This window comes from Symphodus melops (genome assembly GCF_947650265.1).
Source record: "Symphodus melops genome assembly, chromosome: 9".
Lineage (NCBI taxonomy): Eukaryota > Metazoa > Chordata > Actinopteri > Labriformes > Labridae > Symphodus > Symphodus melops.
Window position 1 is genome coordinate 12,997,208 of NC_136699.1, and position 17,901 is coordinate 13,015,108.

The 17,901-nt window shown below is 39.4% G+C and overlaps 2 protein-coding genes across 3 annotated transcripts; one reads left to right on the forward strand and one right to left on the reverse strand.

Annotated features, from left to right (window-relative positions):
* Positions 1-206: 206 nt before the first annotated feature.
* On the reverse strand, positions 207-1,814 carry LOC306829048 (endonuclease domain-containing 1 protein-like). The gene is made up of 2 exons (XM_079351873.1): positions 1,477-1,814; positions 207-949 (listed from the first exon to the last, which is right to left on the reverse strand). The coding sequence occupies exons 1-2, from the start codon at positions 1,777-1,779 to the stop codon at positions 326-328; spliced, it is 927 nt and encodes a 308-aa protein (XP_079207999.1). The 5' UTR covers positions 1,780-1,814; the 3' UTR covers positions 207-325.
* Positions 1,815-6,583: 4,769 nt separating this feature from the next.
* On the forward strand, positions 6,584-13,887 carry LOC306829437 (zinc-binding protein A33-like). Of its 2 annotated transcripts, XR_013779861.1 has the most exons (7): positions 6,584-7,270; positions 8,742-8,837; positions 10,593-10,826; positions 11,064-11,086; positions 11,600-11,715; positions 12,449-13,157; positions 13,189-13,887. XR_013779861.1 is itself a non-coding variant. In XM_079352479.1 (6 exons), the coding sequence occupies exons 1-6, from the start codon at positions 6,752-6,754 to the stop codon at positions 13,012-13,014; spliced, it is 1,554 nt and encodes a 517-aa protein (XP_079208605.1). In that variant the 5' UTR covers positions 6,584-6,751; the 3' UTR covers positions 13,015-13,177. The 2 variants fall into 2 exon arrangements, 1 of the variants encoding a protein (XP_079208605.1); XM_079352479.1 differs by lacking the exon at positions 13,189-13,887 and having other exon boundaries at positions 12,449-13,177.
* Positions 13,888-17,901: the final 4,014 nt, after the last annotated feature.

Below are 17,901 nucleotides of genomic sequence, written 5' to 3' on the forward strand. Positions count from 1 at the left end.
ACACTAAGGAATTTGTCCCAAGCAATCATGCAATGTCTTTATTTTCATTTAAAGAAACATACTGTTGTTTTGCACATCAAAGTTCAAAGTATGTACCAGCTTTACTGTGTTATAACTTCAATGTGTTTTGAGGCGTTAAGAAGTCAAACACCAGTCCCATGTGAATGTCCAGCAGAAACAAACATGTTGACAACACAGTACATTGTTATTTCCAGCCAATATCTTCCTCTATTGAAACAGTAAATGGGGTTTATTTTCCATTCCTTTGTGTTTAACTATCTGATGGTTTGAAGTTATTTAAAATAGCAGATAATTTCAACAAAACCTAATCTTTTCCCCTCTGCTCCTGACACTGTCCATGAAACAGACTGATAGGCATAGCCAGCCTTTGGCTCAGGATGCCCTCCAGAGCGTCTAAAGACATCCTCCTCACATCATAGCCCCTGAACGATGCTTTTGACTTGTGGTTAACTGGTACTATCTGCTCATCACTGTTTCTGTCGTTTCTACCCACTGCTGCGTATGTGGGGAAAACTGACTTCACAGACTCAGGAAGGCTGGCACTGAAGGACGGGCAGCAGTAAGCGGACCACATGTACTCAGGTACAGAGACCCTGTTATTGATCCAGCGGGGTTCTGACTCATACGGCATGCCTCCAGTGATCACATACATTGACCCGTTGCAGAAGGTCTTGAATTTCCTCAATACCTCGTTCTCCAGACGGTTCCAGGGGCCAGAGTTTGAGCCCGCTCGCTGAGGGACAATGTTTGTCAGCGTGAATGTGGCCTCACGGTTTTGTTTCGTCTTCTGGTGCATGCTGGGATTGAGATGGCCTTTAGTGAAGTTTGAGTTCCTGTAATCCTGAAGCACCGCCTGGCTCTCAATCACATTCTGGTCGACAGGAATGTTGAAGACTTTCATCTCTGAGCTGGCACGAGAGAAAGCTAACTTCATGACAGAGAAAAGCACATGTGAGTGTTGAGAAGCGACACAAAAATATTTCACTTGTTACTGAGTGTTTTATACCATGTGAGTGTGACCTATGTACCCTTACATTATATATCTATATCTCTCTCTCTCTCTCTCTCTCTATATATATATATATATATATATATATATATACATATATAATTCTTATTCTCGACCATTATTATTTTATTATTAAATAAAATTATTATTATACCTAACTATTATTATTTTACTTTTCTTCTTTTTCACCTCAACAGAAAAAGTCAAATGTATTTTTGTATTTATTATAACAAATATAATGACTGTATTTTTAAAGTAAATGATGAACTACAGTACACAGACCATTAACAGACTATGGCTGCTTAACTATAAGCCTATTTTTGTGTTTGATTGCATTAGATTACATTGGATAGTCCTTACTACCAACTTAGTCTATTATCTCAACAAATCTAAACATAAACTGGCTCAAGATAGTAGCCTAAAGCCACACAATGTTTGCTTCCTACCTGAGGTTCGTACATCCAGGTTGAATTGGGCCGTTTGCCGTCTGCAGGACTGAGCACATAGGCAGAGTACAACGGTGTGCGATGCTGACGGTGATACAGGCTGGCAAAGTGGTACTGGTTTCTGTAGCGCTGGCATATTGGCTGATATCCTTCAGGAGTTATGCCTTGTGGTGGAGATCTTTCATAGAAGAAATCAAGGCACTGGCTGAAGTCCTCGCTGATCTCTCCCAGGACCAGGCCTGCAAACAAAGGCAAGAGGAGAAGCAGAGCTCCCGTGGAGGATTGCATTTTACTTCCAGACATCCTGCACAACAGCCCAGCAGGTCAGTGAAGGATGTTACTGAGTAAAGCTTCTGTGTTATATTCAGTGATAAGTGTCTATTCAGCGTCTGGGTTATATGTGTTAATGGGCGTTCTCTGTTTCCTTATACATTCACAGCAGGAACCCCGTGTGTGACGCTTTTGACCCACACTCTGACCCTGTTTCTCTCAAACTTCCCCTGTTGACCATCAGTCAGACTGCCTTCTGGGAAACAGTGGTTCTTCCGACCTTTTTATTTTTTTGCTAAATTAGCTGAGGTTAAGAAAATCTTTTTTCCGGTTATTCCTTAATTGGTCATTTTGTCAAGGTAAAGAATCTACATTTCAAAACTAAGTGTTGGCACCATGATTGGCCTGAACATTTGTTGTTTTTTTTACTTGACTTTGTATCAATGTTTGTTACCCTTCTGGCTTAATGATAGAAACATATCCACAGAATGTCACATCAGTGTACATGTTCTTACTATGGAGACGTTCATACTTTGTTTCAACTGCTTTTAACACAATGGTTGTTAAAGACACACACACACACACACACACACACACACACACACACACACACACACACACACACACACACCCACATATATATTCTAACCTCAGCATTACTTGTTTTATTTTCTGTCTACAGTTTCTGTAGGTCTTCTGTTACTACCGTCATCAAAACTTCCCTCATTGTTTCGACAGTGTTTCCCAGAACATTATGTGTCATTCAGCTGGGCCCCTAAATTAATTTTTTTCTCAAAACTCTTTGTGCACATGATATAATTAGCTGATCGATCAGTGAGTGAGAAAGTCCCCATGTTTCAGTCTTTCTGCTTTTTTCTTTGACATTATTTGGCAATAAATTGCAGGAAAGATGAGAATGTGGGAAGATGAAAATTTTACAGAACCTACTTTAAAGTACTGACACCCTCAAAAAGCTTTTTTAAATTATAATACTAGTGTTGTGAGGATAAACAGACTACAAATAGAAAAGTTAGTTGAAAGAATTTCCATAATCCGTCTTGTGTTTTAAGATTTAGTGTTAGAACCAAAACAAAAAGTGATTAGTTTCCAATTACCAAACTTTTCTTTTTGAAATAATGTATTATTCAAAATAACTTAATTCAAAAATAATTTGGACTAGCACATTGTCTAAAAATGTAAACCATGTTGATGCTAATGCCCAAAAACTCATCTTTTTAGAAAAGCCTTCCTGTAACTTTTTGCTTTTTATGTTTTTAGCAACCCTTTTATCCTTTTAAACTCTTGAGCACTTTGAGATTTTAAAAATGTAAAGTGCTTTACAAATATTATTATTATTATTATTATTATTATTATTATTATTATTATTACTATTATTATTATCCTGACCTCTGTAATATTTGGTAGTATTAGTTGCTCCACATCTTTAGCTTTCCAACAGCTTACAACATGAACGTTAACATGAACCTTCTGTCTCTGAGAAGAAATTCAATGGGTCAACTGAATCAACGGTAAAAGGAGCACATATCTGGAAACCTTGAAATAAAGTTTTCCGAGGTAAGAAGCTGCTCATCCTGGCCATCTTGTGAGGACTTATAGACATACACTTTCCAGGACACAGACACTCGTACTCAGGTCAGTGAAACTTATTTAACTGTGAGTAATGAGGATTATTGTCACTGGTGGTGAATGGGAACCTGGGGATGACTGAATGAATGACAAAAGAGTCAGTTCCTACCAACAGGAGGGTTGCTGAGTCTAATTTAGGGAAAGTACACAACATTGTTTGGGCGAGGAGTTACAAAATGAGTTCAAATCTATCTGTTAAACACACAAAAAAGATTTAAACAAAACTGTTCTGTTTCTGTCACTTCACTGAGAGGCTGGACACCTGCAGATTAGAGAGACTGACATAAATGATAAAGGACTACACGACAGACAGACGGACGGACGGACGGACGGACGGACGGACGGACGGACGGACAGACAGACAGACAGACGGACGGACGGACGGACAGACAGACAGACAGACAGACAGACAGACAGACAGACAGACAGACAGACAGACAGACAGACAGACAGACAGACAGACAGACAGACAGACAGACAGACAATTAACTCAATTTCCTTACAACAGGAATTCTCTTTTGCTTCTTCTTTATGATGGACATATTTAAGTTTTTCACCCAAATAAACAGGCCTACCCAAGTATTTGTATAAACTATTTCCATATTTTTATTGAATGATGTGGCCCGTGGTTGCCCCTCTTTTTGGTATCATATCAAAGATTAGCTTTTTGGTTTTGGAAACATTTAGTTCTTAAAGTTGTTGTCACACCAAGAAATGAAATCAGATAGAGTCTTTCTATGGTTTGACACTGGACCTTGGAGGAGGGGACAGCAAAGCTGTGTCACCAGAAGATTTGACCGCCTGAGTGCTTCTGCAAGTATCAGTGTACATCATGAAGAAGAGGGGTTAAAGGACGCACCCTTGTGGAGAGCCGGTGGAAATGGTTCAGGAGTCTAAAAAAATGGCCATTTACAGAAACAATCTATGTCGTGTCACTCAGAAGTAAATAATCCACAGCCCAAAATGATGATGCATGTAAAACTCACAGATATTTTTTTTTCTGATGAGGCTGAGTGGTATCAAAGACTGATTACAAATCTGAAAAACAGAGCTGTCCATGGGCCTGTTTTTTTTCTTTCAAGTGTTTGTACAAGTTGTTCAAGATCAAAAAATGTCCATCCTACACACCTCTCACTGCCTGGTAGGCAAATTGGAGGGATCAAGTCTAACCTTCACAGTAAGAGAACAAGGTTCTTTTCAAAGTTATAACAAAGTAAGAGCAACCGGTCTAAACATGTTAAGGTTTACTGATCTTTGGGATAAGATGAGCAAGGTCGTCTTAAAGGAAAAGCTGCCAACTCTTTGTCAGCTTGTTTCTATTCTTCTTCCTTGTTTCGTGTCACTGACTTCATGGTTTGGTGTGAAACTCGTTAAATATCACACTGGGCACGGTTAGACATACACCTATATATTTACACACTACAGTGGCACTATAAAACATAATTAATGAGACATTTTAACGCACATATATACTCCTGTAATTCCTCTTTAAAGTTTTTTTTTTCACTTTGTTTAACGGTAACAGTTTGTTAAGGTTTAGAAAACAAGACTATAAATTGGGTTGATGATCAAGGCTAAATCAATAACTTGTTGTACCTTGGTTTCACATAAAGCACACATTTATATGAGAGGCTTATTATGATATCAGGCGCATTATTACAGCAGAGAAGAATGTGTAGTTTAGGGTTACTTTAATTAATCAGGGTATAGCCTGCATGACATGATGATCACTTCGACTTAGCACAGTTTAGATGAGTGTTTGCCTTCTTTGATTAAGCATTCTGGTTGCTTAGCTTTACCATTTTGTGGGACTTTCCTTTAAACATCATGTAGCGTTTATTTATGCATACAATACATTAAGAGTGTCTGTACAATATCAAAGGCCTCTTTTAAGTGACAGAATGCCTGATAGTGTGTAGGAGTAAATAAGTAAATAACAGGATCATCTGAATATATAAATGAACATTTGCATTGGCATACCAATGCTGTTGATTTAGTGGCACATCAATTTTCACTTTAAAAGAGGTAAAGCCTACAGTCTTTTCGGACAGTCCAATAGTGTGCAGACTATCATTCATATTATGGTACAGTAATATATAACAGTATAAATTATAACAGTATAAATAACAGTATCAAGGCCTTTTACAAGATGGTAAACAGGGCTGCACAGTGTTCCTTATTTTCCAAGGACTCAATCAAATCACTGACTACTTTTAAATGTGGTTGTAGCAGCTCATTGAAGAAACTAAGCAGCAAAGCTTAGTCAGTCATTTTTTGAGAATCCTTGACAATGCAGGGGGGGGGGGGGGGGGGGGGGGGGGGTTTCAATATCTTTGTTATTTCCAGATAAAGACTTCATCGCCTCCCAGAACAGCCTTGGGTTCTTAAAGTTCTTAAACCTTTTACAAAGAAAATGCTCAGCTTCTTTTTGATTGCAATATGCAGACATGCTGCTGTCCCTTGCTTTAATTTACTCTGTGCAGTAACTATAAAGCAGAATTAAACCATATCATGGTCTTTTATTCTTTATTTTTAGAGGGGAGCATGTTTGTCAATAATTTTAATAATTGTGTAGATCCAACTAATCAACACATTTTTCAGCAGGGGACCTGATTCTTGATTAACACATGCAGATCATATGACTGTTTGAAAGTATCCCATTGTTGGATTAGTAGAATAGCCTAATGGTTGTACTTTTGCAATTTCGTGTCTTCTAGAAGAATAATTTATCTTCAAGAACTGAAAGACCTCTATTGGATGAATAAAGCTGTTTGACCTCACTTTAAAACAAATTCTCTTCTGATTGAAAGTTTGAGTCAGAGTTATTATCAATTGTCACAATTGATAATAAGGCCTTAATGAATTACCCCTGCTATTGGTTTAAAGTATGGAACAAGTCTTGATGTTTATAAACCTTTATTATTAAAGGCTTATATTGTATTTCAACTTGCTGCCTTGGCCAGGTCTTCCTCGAAACTTTTAAAAACTAAGCTGTTCTAGTGCTAAGGGATCTTCATAAAGAATACATCAATAAAAGTGGCATTCTAGCCAAGACTTATTCTTCCTCAATAATAAAAGAATTAGTTAGTATTATAAGGTTAATGGCTTTATTGGTTACATTTGAACGTTTTGAATTGTGGTTCTCTTTCGCAGAGAAAAAAGCTGTTTCGCTCCAGGCTACAGACCATCAGAGGTACAAGCCTGTTACTGCACGCACCCTCCATCTCTTCCGTGAAAGCATTTGTTCTGCTGTCAACTTCAGACCACTCCCTCTCTCACTGTGAGCGGAAACTCATTCAAGTCTTCACCCTATTTGCCGTCAGACACTTCTTCTTGGTTATTATGTGCGCTGCGAAGAATGGCGGAGGCCAACGCGCTTGAAGAACTGCAGTCGGAGCTCACTTGTCCGGTGTGTTTGGAGCTTTTCCGTGACCCCGTGATCCTTGAGTGCGGACACCACTTCTGCCAGGTGTGCATCATTCAGTGTTGGGAGGCCAAGTCAGACGAATTGTCGAGTTGCCCAAAGTGTAGAAAGTCGTGTGTGCGTAAACTGCGCCCAAACTCTCTGCTTTGCAACGTCGTGGACAGTGTCCGCAGAGCCGGGACCATGGAGTCTCCCGCGGACATTATTGGATGGGATCCGGGTTGTGACCTGGAGGAGCCGGAGGAGCGGGAGCCCGGGTCCAGTATGAGTAGTTTGGCGTCTTCCACCGGGCACTGGCCGCGCCTGGGATTGGATATGTGCGAGGAGCACGAGGAGAAGCTCAAGCTGTACTGCGAGGACGACCAGCTGCCCATCTGCCTGGTGTGCGGGATGTCCCGGGATCACAAGACCCACAATGTCATCCCCATTACAGAGGCCTTTGAAAACTATAAGGTACAGTTTCACAGAGGGAGTCCAGACTCATTTGTTTCCAGTAAACTTTAACCTCTCTATTAATGATAACTTGATCTTCAAACTAGGGCTGTAAAGAGCATTTTCTAAGATGAAATACTTTTCCAAATAAAATCTTCGAATCCAAATCAGGTAAAACTTTTCCTTGTTAATTATGTGTTCACGTCATAATACCTGGAACTACATCATCTAACTTTTAGGGAGTGCCATGTTTTAACATGCTCTTGTGTGGCTGCATTCATCTATGAATGCAGCATTGCATGCAATGCAATGCAGTGCAGCAATGCATTCATCTAGGAACTGCTTCTTTCAACTGAGGAAGATCTCCAAACTTAGAAACATGGTTTCGCAGAATGATTTGGAGCTCATTATCCACGCCTTTGTGTCTTCACGTTTAGACTATTGCAATAGTTTGTTTTCTTGTCTTAACAAGAAAGAGCTCTCTAGACTGCAATTAATTCAAAATTCTGCAGCAAGAATTCTGACCCGCACAAATAGGAGGTCCCACATATCCCCTGTTCTGAAAGACCTTCACTGGCTGCCAGTGTCTTTTAGGTTCAGGTTTAAAATCCTGGTTCTGGCCTTCAGAGCCCTACATGGTCAGGCTCCCTCTTACCTTAGTGAGCTGATCCAGCTTTACGCTCCTGTGCGAGCGCTGAGGTCTATGGATCAGAACCTGATGAAGGTCCCTCGAGCTCATTATCACACTAGAGGTGACCGGTCTTTCCAGGTCGTTGCTCCGAGCCTCTGGAATGAACTTCCATCATCCTTGCGCTCAATTGATTCAGTTGTCACTTTCAAGAGTCAACTGAAAACGTTTTTATTTGTCCAGGCTTTTAATTAGTCTCTTTTAGGGCTGCTATGATTTTTGTACTGTCTGTGTATTGCTTGTGATGTTTTTAAACCCTGTTTGTGAAGCACTTTGTGGCCCCTGCCTGCGAAAAGTGCTATATAAATAAATTTTACTTACTTACTTACTATTTGTTTTGAAATAAATATAAGTTGACAATATTCCTACATGTCATTAAAACTATGTAAACAACCGTATCTAACATTAGCAGACTAAAAAAAGAGATGTCTGATGGCAGGAATTTATAACACAGAGTCCTTGTTTGTCTTGGCAGCAGCAGCCTTTGGGTAAGTAGTGCTTAACAGGAATTCAGCAGCCCACTGTGAGCTCTCATCCCCCCCTACTTTTAAAACCTGACCATCCTGATGTTGTTTGTTTGAAGACTCACTCTGAGAGGTTCTCTCAGTGAGTTTCGGCATGTTTTACTGGTGCTACATTCCTCTTTTGTTTGAATGTGTGGGTCAGAGGTTTCAGTCAGAAAGGGTGGGTGTCATATGATTCCCATCAAAGATGATGTTGTTCAGAGAGAGGGATAAATCAAATCTTCTGCATCCTGAGGGATAACTTAGTTAAGTCTCTGTAACTGTTTACTCTCTGAAACAGGATAAGCTGTCTATCGCTCTGCAGAGGATTCAGCTACAGTCAGAGGAGGCCTTGCTCTTCCAAACCGAGACCAATGACAAGATTCTTCTCATCAAGGTATGATAGACGTGTGAATGTGTGTGTGTGTGGGAAACAAAATGACAAATGCTTGTGTGTTAGTCGCACAAGATATTCTGGTGTCCAAGAAACACTCACCTACATTCCTTCACCTTTACCTGTCTGACAGACATGAGTGATGGCTGACTCACACTGAGTATGACTTGTGGTGACACAACAAGTTTTTACTCAGCATTGTTTGAATGTGACGCTCTGCATGTGTCTCAGATTCAGAGGTGTTTCCTGAAAATTAAAAGTTTACTAGAGCTTCAAGCATGTCGTGTCATGTTTGTCTTTATCACAGTCTCATTTTTCACAGGCCCGAACACACACACACACACACACACACACACACACACACACACACACACACACACACAAACCTTCCATCTAACAAACCCCCATAGAAAGAGAAGCAGCTGACATAATTTAGGCTGGGTGACTTTTTTCCACGAAATCAGCATTCAGCCTAAATAGAGACCTTTTTTTTCTCTCCCTCTCCCTGTCTGTGTACTTGTGTTAAACACAGATAAGAGTGCTGTATGCTGCCATGTTGCACTGTGTTGTACTGTTGCAGCAGATTATTACACACATCTCTCTGTCAGGCTACTTCACACCATCTGTCCTGTCTGTCTTTCTTTCTGTCTCGCTCAGCTTGTATGTTTTCCTGTCTGTCTATTTGACCCAGTTTCATTGCACTTGCACATTTTTTTCACTTCTCTTTCTCTGCCAGCATGACAGGATGTGGGTCAACAAGGTTAAGAGGAACTTTGGCAATTCGTCTTTTCCTGCTCATCTTGTGTGTGCTTATTGCTTTATCTGTCTACATTTCTTTGCTCGGCCATCTCTCTATCTCTCTTCACAAGTTAAAGGCGAACGCCACCTTTTATGCTCCTGACGTTATGTAAGATGTCCTGGGGAGAAGAGAATGATGTCTCTCCATGGAGCTCTATGAAGTCTGACAAACAACATCAAGACACCAGAGTCTGTGTTTGTCTCGGGTAATGACAAAAGAATTTAAAATGAACAAGCAAGCTTTAAGAGAGCTTCAAGCTTCTGATAGCATAACCATGAAACTGTCACTCAACTGTAGTCAACTGTAGTTTCTTTGTGAGTAATCTAGGTGACATGCCGGAAGTTTAAAATGAGAAAACTTTGAAACTGTACTAGTCCAAACAAGAAGACTATAGGTATATGACCTCTTTCATTGAAGAAAAAAACATTTCCATTAGTATTGTTATTATATAATCCTGCCTCTAGCATTTTATATAATCTGTTTTATCTCCCATCCACCCAGATCTCCACTCCTAGGGCCAATCCTTCATCATCGATTACTCAGTGTACCATCTTAACCTATATTGTTTGTTTGCCTGTACTGTGTCTAATTGTCTCTTTCACATTATCTTTAATGTCACCTTTTTCATCATCAATAGAAGCATTAAAAATGAGAATACATAAGCACTTAGTCACATTCTACCACTAACTAATAGCTAACTTGCCTTCAGCTCAGGGTTTAAAAAGGTGCAGTAAGCTGTTTTCTCATTGTGACAAACAGATCAAATAAATAAAGATTGATTGATTCTCTTAATCAAATCAGAATTCAAACACGAGAAAGAAGGTAGAAAAGACATTAATAGTCAAACAGCACGCTTTCTTCTTTCACATTTTATTACTTAAGGCCGAGAGGAGAAACATCAGAATGCCTCCTGCATGTTTTTTTTTGTTGGTCTGATCAGAGTGCTCGTCATGTTTCAGGAGCGAGCAGGAGATCTGGAGGAGATGGTCACTGCTGAGTTTGGCCTTCTGAGGGACTTTCTCCTTGAAGAGGAGGAGCGCATTAAAGAAAAACTGAAGAAGCAGAAAGAGGAGAAGCTCAACCAGTTGGAAGAGGCGCTTACCAAGACCACGGAGCAAATCAGCCAGCTAGAGAGTAAGGCGGACCAGCTCTGCATCAAACTGAGAGAAGAAGAAAACCCAGAGCAGCTCAAGGTGAGAGAAGGGAGGGCAGAGGAACAGGAGGAAAATAGAGAGATCATACTCATGTAGTCATTTGTGATCAACTCAGGTAAATTAAAAGGGAGTGAAAGGTATCAGTGGTGTGATAAATGCACAGCCTACAAATACCAAAGAAGGATTTTACACCGTATCAGAGATGTGCTCCACATGCTATGGAAGATACTGAAGAATTTTGTAATTGTAATTTTTTTTTTATCTACTCTTTTCCAGGGGATCAAAGATTTCATTGGAGGGTGAGTTTCATCTTGATCATGATCCTTTAACAGCGGGGATTTGTTATTGAGTTGTTCACTTCCAGTTAATCTAACTCTTTCCCCCTACGCAAATTTTGCCCTTATTTACACATGTATCGTCACGGACGTGTTGTTTTTTAATGAACTTTCAGTCATGTTGTAACAGGATGTGGGGGCATGATTATGCTTTGTCAAGTCATCTGACAGTCACTGATGGTATCATTTTACCAACTAGCTGTGCTAGATCTGACAAAAGGCGTTAAACGTTAACAGTTTCAGAACTTGCCACATTTCTTCTGAAATATTTTAGACTATAGATCTGACACATGTGGCCTTTACTCACACTTTTAATCGCTTGAAGTTAACAAAAAACAAGTAATCCATTATCCTTTTCTTCTGGATTTTTAACAATAATTGCATGGCCAATAAAGCTTGTTCTGATTACTTCTTAGGTAGTATACTTAAAAAAGAAACAATAATTTACCCTCTGATCTCTCTCCTTCTCTTAACCAGTGTAGAGAGCCTGTTTGAGCCTCCCCCAGTGGTGGGTGTTCACCTACAGACGGGAGAGTTTCTGGGACCTCTGCAGTACAGGACCTGGAGGAAAATGAGTGACATATGTCAGCCAGGTATGAATATACTGTCTGCAGAAACACACCCCCACACACTTGATGTAGAGAAGTTGTCTATCATAAACGTATAGCACTTGTTAAACGTAAAGTAAAACAAAAGCCCGTGCAGTGAAGGATAAGGAATCCTGAAGTCATCGAAGTGCAAACAACATTTTGTTGTTACTCAGTTTCTTTTCAAACTCATCGTTCATTCGATGACATCCACACGTCCGGATCAGGAAATCCCTCAAAGCTCCTCACAATTCTTCACACAACTGTTTGCACTGTCTGCAAACATAACTTCCCATGATGAGCATTCTGACTTTTACATGTTTGATGTTGCCCTTTATTAAAAACAAGATGTATCAAATATGATCATATTCGTTGTTTGAGCCATGACCTGTTTTCTAAACTTCATTACACCTGTTCTATTACCCAACTCAGGTAAAATAATACTTATTCTTTACACTTGCTGGTGTAATTTAATGATAGTGTTGAGTGTGAAACAGAAGACTCGAATGCTGGTTTAAATGACTGTGTGGAGTTAAATCAAGGATTTGATCATTTATATTTAATTTGTATCTATGTACCTGATGCTCTTGGTCAGCTCGTCTTTCACTAATTAAGCACGTTGCCTTCAGTATCTTGTTGAAGGTCACTGCCAAGGAGTTTCCCTTGGGTGCCTCTCTTTAAGCACATTTCAGTTGTTGCCTTGGACCATTTTAAAACTATTTTTTCTTTGGTGTCTTAGCTATCACAGCAGTGACCCTTGACCCCAACACAGCCTACCCCTGCCTGTGTGTTTCCTCGTGTCGCACCAGCGTCCAGGTGGGGAAAATCCAGCCCAACCTGCCCAACAACCCGGAGCGCTTCACCCGTTACAACATCATCCTGGGCTCTGAAGCCTTCTCATCAGGCAGACACTACTGGGAAGTGGAAGTGGGCAACAAAACAGGATGGGGTCTGGGTGTAGCCAAAGCCTCCGTCAACAGGAAGGAAGAGATCAGCCTGTGTCCAGATGACGGTTTTTGGACCATGGTGCTGAGGGACAACGGCGATGGTACAAGCGACTACGAAGCATGCACCGACTCAGAGGATGGGTTGATTTATCCCTCCAAATCCCCCAGGAGGGTGGGAGTCTTTCTGGACTACAGTCGGGGTGAAGTGTCGTTTTATGATGCAGGAAACATGAGCCACCTCTTCACCTTCAGTGATGCAAAGTTTGAAGAGCCTGTTTTCCCGTATTTCAATCCCTGGCCGATCATTAATGGACACAACCGTGAGCCGCTCGCCATAGTAACACCACACTGGGGATAGGCTATTTTTTTATCAGACGCGCTGCGTCAGCAGATCCGCAATGAAATGGCAGAAGATGATTCAGCAGCTAATAAACTTTAAATGAACTCATGTAATGATCTTTAACACATTTCCCTCATCGACGCTGCATTACTGATGCTGTGGTGACGAGCTCACAGGTGACATTACTTTAAGACAGTGATCAAGACAATGTCATTTGAAAGACACTCTAAAAGACATGCCTGTCATTATAAATTGTCCTTTTTGAAAAATTGTATCACCAAATATTAAATAAGTAAAACTAACATTTGATCTTAGTCTGTACGAGTGTCTGATCTATGTTTCTTTGTATGTGCCATCGAATTCAATATTTTTTGGAAAAATATTACCAATTAGCAACACTGACCCTGAATCATGTTTTATTATCAGAATGAATATTATTGACACTTATGTGGAATGCTGCTGCTGTAAAACTACTCTTGTGAACCAAATGTGTATTAATCCGAACCTGATAATAGCCCGAAATACAGTAGATTGACTATTCCGTCTCGAGTAAACTTAGCTATGAAGTAAAGTGCGTATTGTTTTTTTTGTTAATTAAATAAAATGCGCATCTTTAGCAGCAATGAATGTTAGGCTGAGAGTGAAATGATTTAGATATGGACTGAGTCGTTGATGGTTCAGGTATTTTTAGCATTGTCATTACAGTTTTCTCTGCTTCAGTTTGCTTTTATTCCTTTTATCCTTTTTACATTGTTCTGGGTTTTGTTGTTTTTTATCATGTTTTTGTTGTACAGTACTTTGGTTGTTTTTAATGTGTTTTATAAATACATTTGGATTGCATGTTTCCCAAAGCAGGACAGAAGAATAAAAAATATTACTAACAGATATTAACTATGCTTGATTAAAAAAAAAATGCTTTCAGTAAATGAATGAGGGAATGTGAACATTACTTTTGTTTTCAAAAGAAATACAGCAGACAGGTCTTTAATAAGAATGAGCGCATATTTTAACCATTACCCAGTAGTCTAAATGAAACATCTGTGCTGTGCTTTGGTCAAAGGTCAAAGGTCGAATTTAGCACCAGAGGAGCTTTGTGACCCTGTAAATGCTCCGTTTTGGTGTGTGTCTCTTTAAATGCAACGAGACCCCTTACTCGTTTTCCATAGTAGACATCACTAATTTGCTCGCGAGTATAATAATGGCAGACTCTCTGCTCTCGGCTGGGGGTGGAGTCCATGGGTGGAGATGCCAGCAGATGGGATTGTATTTTTTTTTTTTTTTTTTACCACAATCCCACTTGTGATGTCACTTTGACAAAATTTGAAACAGAGCATTTTTCTCTGTGTGGTATGACTTATGCAGACCACAAACAAAAGACTGGATGGATTTGTTTTAAAATGTGTGGGTCGATAGACACTCAGATATATGTTCAAACACACTGTAAAATTGGATTTTTCATAATAAGTCCCTGTTTAAGAAACACACTTTTATCTTCCTTTTTTTGGCAACTTTTTAGTAAGCAACCATTATTCTAATGATATGAGTATCTGCATCAGAGAGAGCATTTGACACAAGTTAATTGACAAGACTACACATTTTAATATCGCACTACAACCACATTTACCCAGCACAACTGGAAATGTAATTCTAAAATACTTGGAATATGTTCTTAAGTTTCAACCAAACAAAACACTGTATAGATGTACAGTTTATGATTATACTAGTATAAAAAAATAGCCTAAGGTTTTGCTGATGTTTAATTCCACCAGAGGGCGCCCAAACTAACTGGATACTCTATAACTGGGCACATAATGAATCACAGCTTTGTGCTTTATTGGACCACAGGCCTAGCTTTAGCGACCTGTTTATCTCAAAAAAGGATTATATTTTTACAGCTTTAAGGTATTCATGTCAGTTTTGTGTTACCCAAACATTGTTCCCACTCTTTTTTTTGGAGAACTAGCAATTATGGTTTCAGAGTTTATGAGGTAGTTTTTCCTCTCATGTTCTCAAAGAATAAAAATAAATGCGTGGTTATATAAAAAATAAATACCCAAAAGGAAACATTATCAGGAGCCTGCCTTACTCAAAATAATATAAAATAAAAATGACAGTAATAATAATGACAACAAGGGATCATTAACAAAATGATCCTTCCTCTCAGTTCTTATTTATTGATATACCACGGTCATTATTCATTATGAGCTTTTCTTAGTTTTGGAGATCTCTGATATGAAATCAGGAGACTGTTTAAATCATTTTTCCTGGACATTTTGCTTTTTCACTCATTTTCCACTTTTTCTATGACTGGAAAATTGGTCAACTCTTTTCCATGTTTCTCAAGACGCTTAGGAACTCTGCAAAAGTTTCTTTAAAAAAAACAAATCGTTAGTTTCCGCAAAGGGCTTCACCTCATGAAGAATGTTTCACCTTCGATCTTTACACTCAAGATAATGAAACATATCCCCTGAAAAAAATATCAGGAAAATGGAAGAAACTTTTTGGAGAGCAACAGAGAGGGGACTCCTCTCTCTGACTGTAACAGTACTCACATCTTGTTTACAATATTACACACCCATAAACCAAACTGAATCAACTGAAAGAGGGAGAGACAGTCTTATAGAGGGGCTTACAACAAATACGTTGTAGCTTCTTTTGTGATAATGTCTTTGTTGATCTGCGTTTGATCAGCACCCAATTCAATAGACACAGTGGGACGAACCATCTTTAAATAAAAACTGACTGAACTGTTAGATGACTTTCTTTGTATGTTACTCTTGAAAATGCAGAACATTAAATACATTTGACAGGATAAAACACCTTTTTTTTTGCTTTTGTTTACTGCCCTTTATTCAGTGACCAGTTTTAGAAAGGTCATCAGGTTCTCTTGTGCCAATTAGCCAATTTAGTAATACTGTATGTGTGTACTATTACCAACAAATAAATAATGAGACTTCTCTGACCAAAATAAAACCTCTGTTGTCTCTGTGAGTCATCTGCCTGTACTTGAACCACTCACTGCTGGTTGAAGACTATATACATGTCAGGGTCATGTCAAGTCCAACCCTTCTGTCCGCCTGATCTGTAATTAGATCTTACTGTTTGCAGATCAACACGCAGTAACACAAGCCTTCACTTCTACATTACTGCTTTCCTGTCACTCCCCGTGTCTTTCATCCACGTCTCTGATCAGCTTTAGAAAGACTCAAGGTAAACGACAGCGCCTGAGAAGTCTTTTTACACCCTCTCTATGAAACTTCAGTGTTTCAATATCTTTCATTTTGTTCATCCATCCTTCATCTTTCCTCGCTCACATGAATGATCTTTTCCAAAAATAACATCCCCTATTTTTAACCCTTGACGTGTGTTACGAAGCTTTTCTGTAATGGATCTCTTTTCTGTCTCCACTCCAGGATTTACCACCTGCCATCAATTATAGATGAGGAGAGGGGACAGAGAGATGGGCCAAAAAAGCAGAAAGAAGTGTTTAATGGAAACCTTATCAGAAACTCGAGAGAAGAAAAGTTATACATTAAACCCTATAAGAAATACACACTATAGGGGGAGATATGTTTAATTCAGGTTAACAGGAGACGCAGAGAGAGAGAGAGAGAGAGAGAGAGGAAGCAGGAGAGGCAGAGATGGAGGGAGATTTTGAGAGGAAAAACACTTCAATAAAAGGCTTTTTCACTGCAGAAAGTTGCCTTTTTATTGAAGATTCTTTAGCTAAATGTGAAGTTTAAGTTGAATTATTTTTTTAATTAAAAGCTTCAAAGCTATCTGCCTATGTTATGAGTTCAAAAGTATAACGCAACATGTTTAGACGCGTGTGAACGTTCATGTCTAAAAATAGAGATCACTTGTGAAGCGTTCACCTGTGTGTGCCGAGCCATGCTTGCTAGATGAGATTATGTATGCAGTGAAAAACATTGATGTGATGCTTTGTAGATAAAAAAAGTCTTTCATCATCACTCAGCGGCTGACTTTACTCCCTCTCTTTCCATCTCACTCCTCTCTGACCCGTGCACCTCTGAAAAAAGAATAAAATCCAATTTGTGTAACAAAAAAGGCTCCAAATATGACATGGGGGGGGGGGGGGATTTAGGATGGATAGATTGAGTTTGAAGAGAAGATGGATTACTGCCGGAGGAAAATGATGGCGATAAGAAGGATTCAAGGTTTGAAGAAGCATTAAAAAAGACAAGAGGGGAAAAGATGATGAAATGATGAAAGAGTCTAGAAACACATGTCAAAAACACATTTTAACTGAGCAATGTTGACCTGGAAAAAAGGTGAAAAACAGAGAGGAAGAGGATGAGAGAGAGAGAGAGAGAGAGAGAGAGAGAGAGAGAGAGAGAGAGAGGTCGCCGTGTCACAGGTAGATAACGTGAGAGAGGGGAAGTTCAGGAGGTATAGAGTGTCGCCTAAAGGACCAGGAGATAGAGAGTGGGGGGAGAGGCGTTGGAACTCAATCCCAGCGTCAAAACAACAGCTGATGATAAAAGCTCCTCACCTGCACACACAGAGACACATATGGACAGCTGCACAGTGACACAGTCGGAGGAAATATAGAGATAGAGGAGGAACTCAAAGAATATTGTTTTGGATTATTTTTTAAAGGAAAACCTTATAGGCTATATCTTTCTTCTTAATTTTTTTCAAATTATACTTGGGACAACTGAAATCTTTATCCTAATTTTTAAAGCACATTTTAACTGAAATTTAAGAAATCTTATGGTCTGTAGCAGACTTTGGTTAAGGTTTTTAACACAGAAGAAAACCAAGAAACTTAGGTACTAGAGCAGAAGAAAGGAGAGCAGGGAAAAGGCACACAGAAGGTGAGGGAGGGGGAGGAAGAACAAGGGAGAGAAAGAGAGAGAGAGTGTGTGAGCCTGTGACTACGAG

Excerpts from the sequence above, each read along its gene's own strand:
- LOC306829048 (XM_079351873.1), bottom strand. The coding sequence starts at position 1,779 with ATGTCTGGAAGTAAAATGCAATCCTCCACGGGAGCTCTGCTTCTCCTC. Across the intron at positions 950-1,476 it reads CCTGGATGTACGAACCTCAG|TTAGCTTTCTCTCGTGCCAG; the intron begins GTAGGAAGCAAA and ends TCTGTCATGAAG.
- LOC306829437 (XM_079352479.1), top strand. The coding sequence starts at position 6,752 with ATGGCGGAGGCCAACGCGCTTGAAGAACTGCAGTCGGAGCTCACTTGT. Across the intron at positions 8,838-10,592 it reads ACAAGATTCTTCTCATCAAG|GAGCGAGCAGGAGATCTGGA; the intron begins GTATGATAGACG and ends GTCATGTTTCAG. Across the intron at positions 11,087-11,599 it reads ATCAAAGATTTCATTGGAGG|TGTAGAGAGCCTGTTTGAGC; the intron begins GTGAGTTTCATC and ends TCTCTTAACCAG.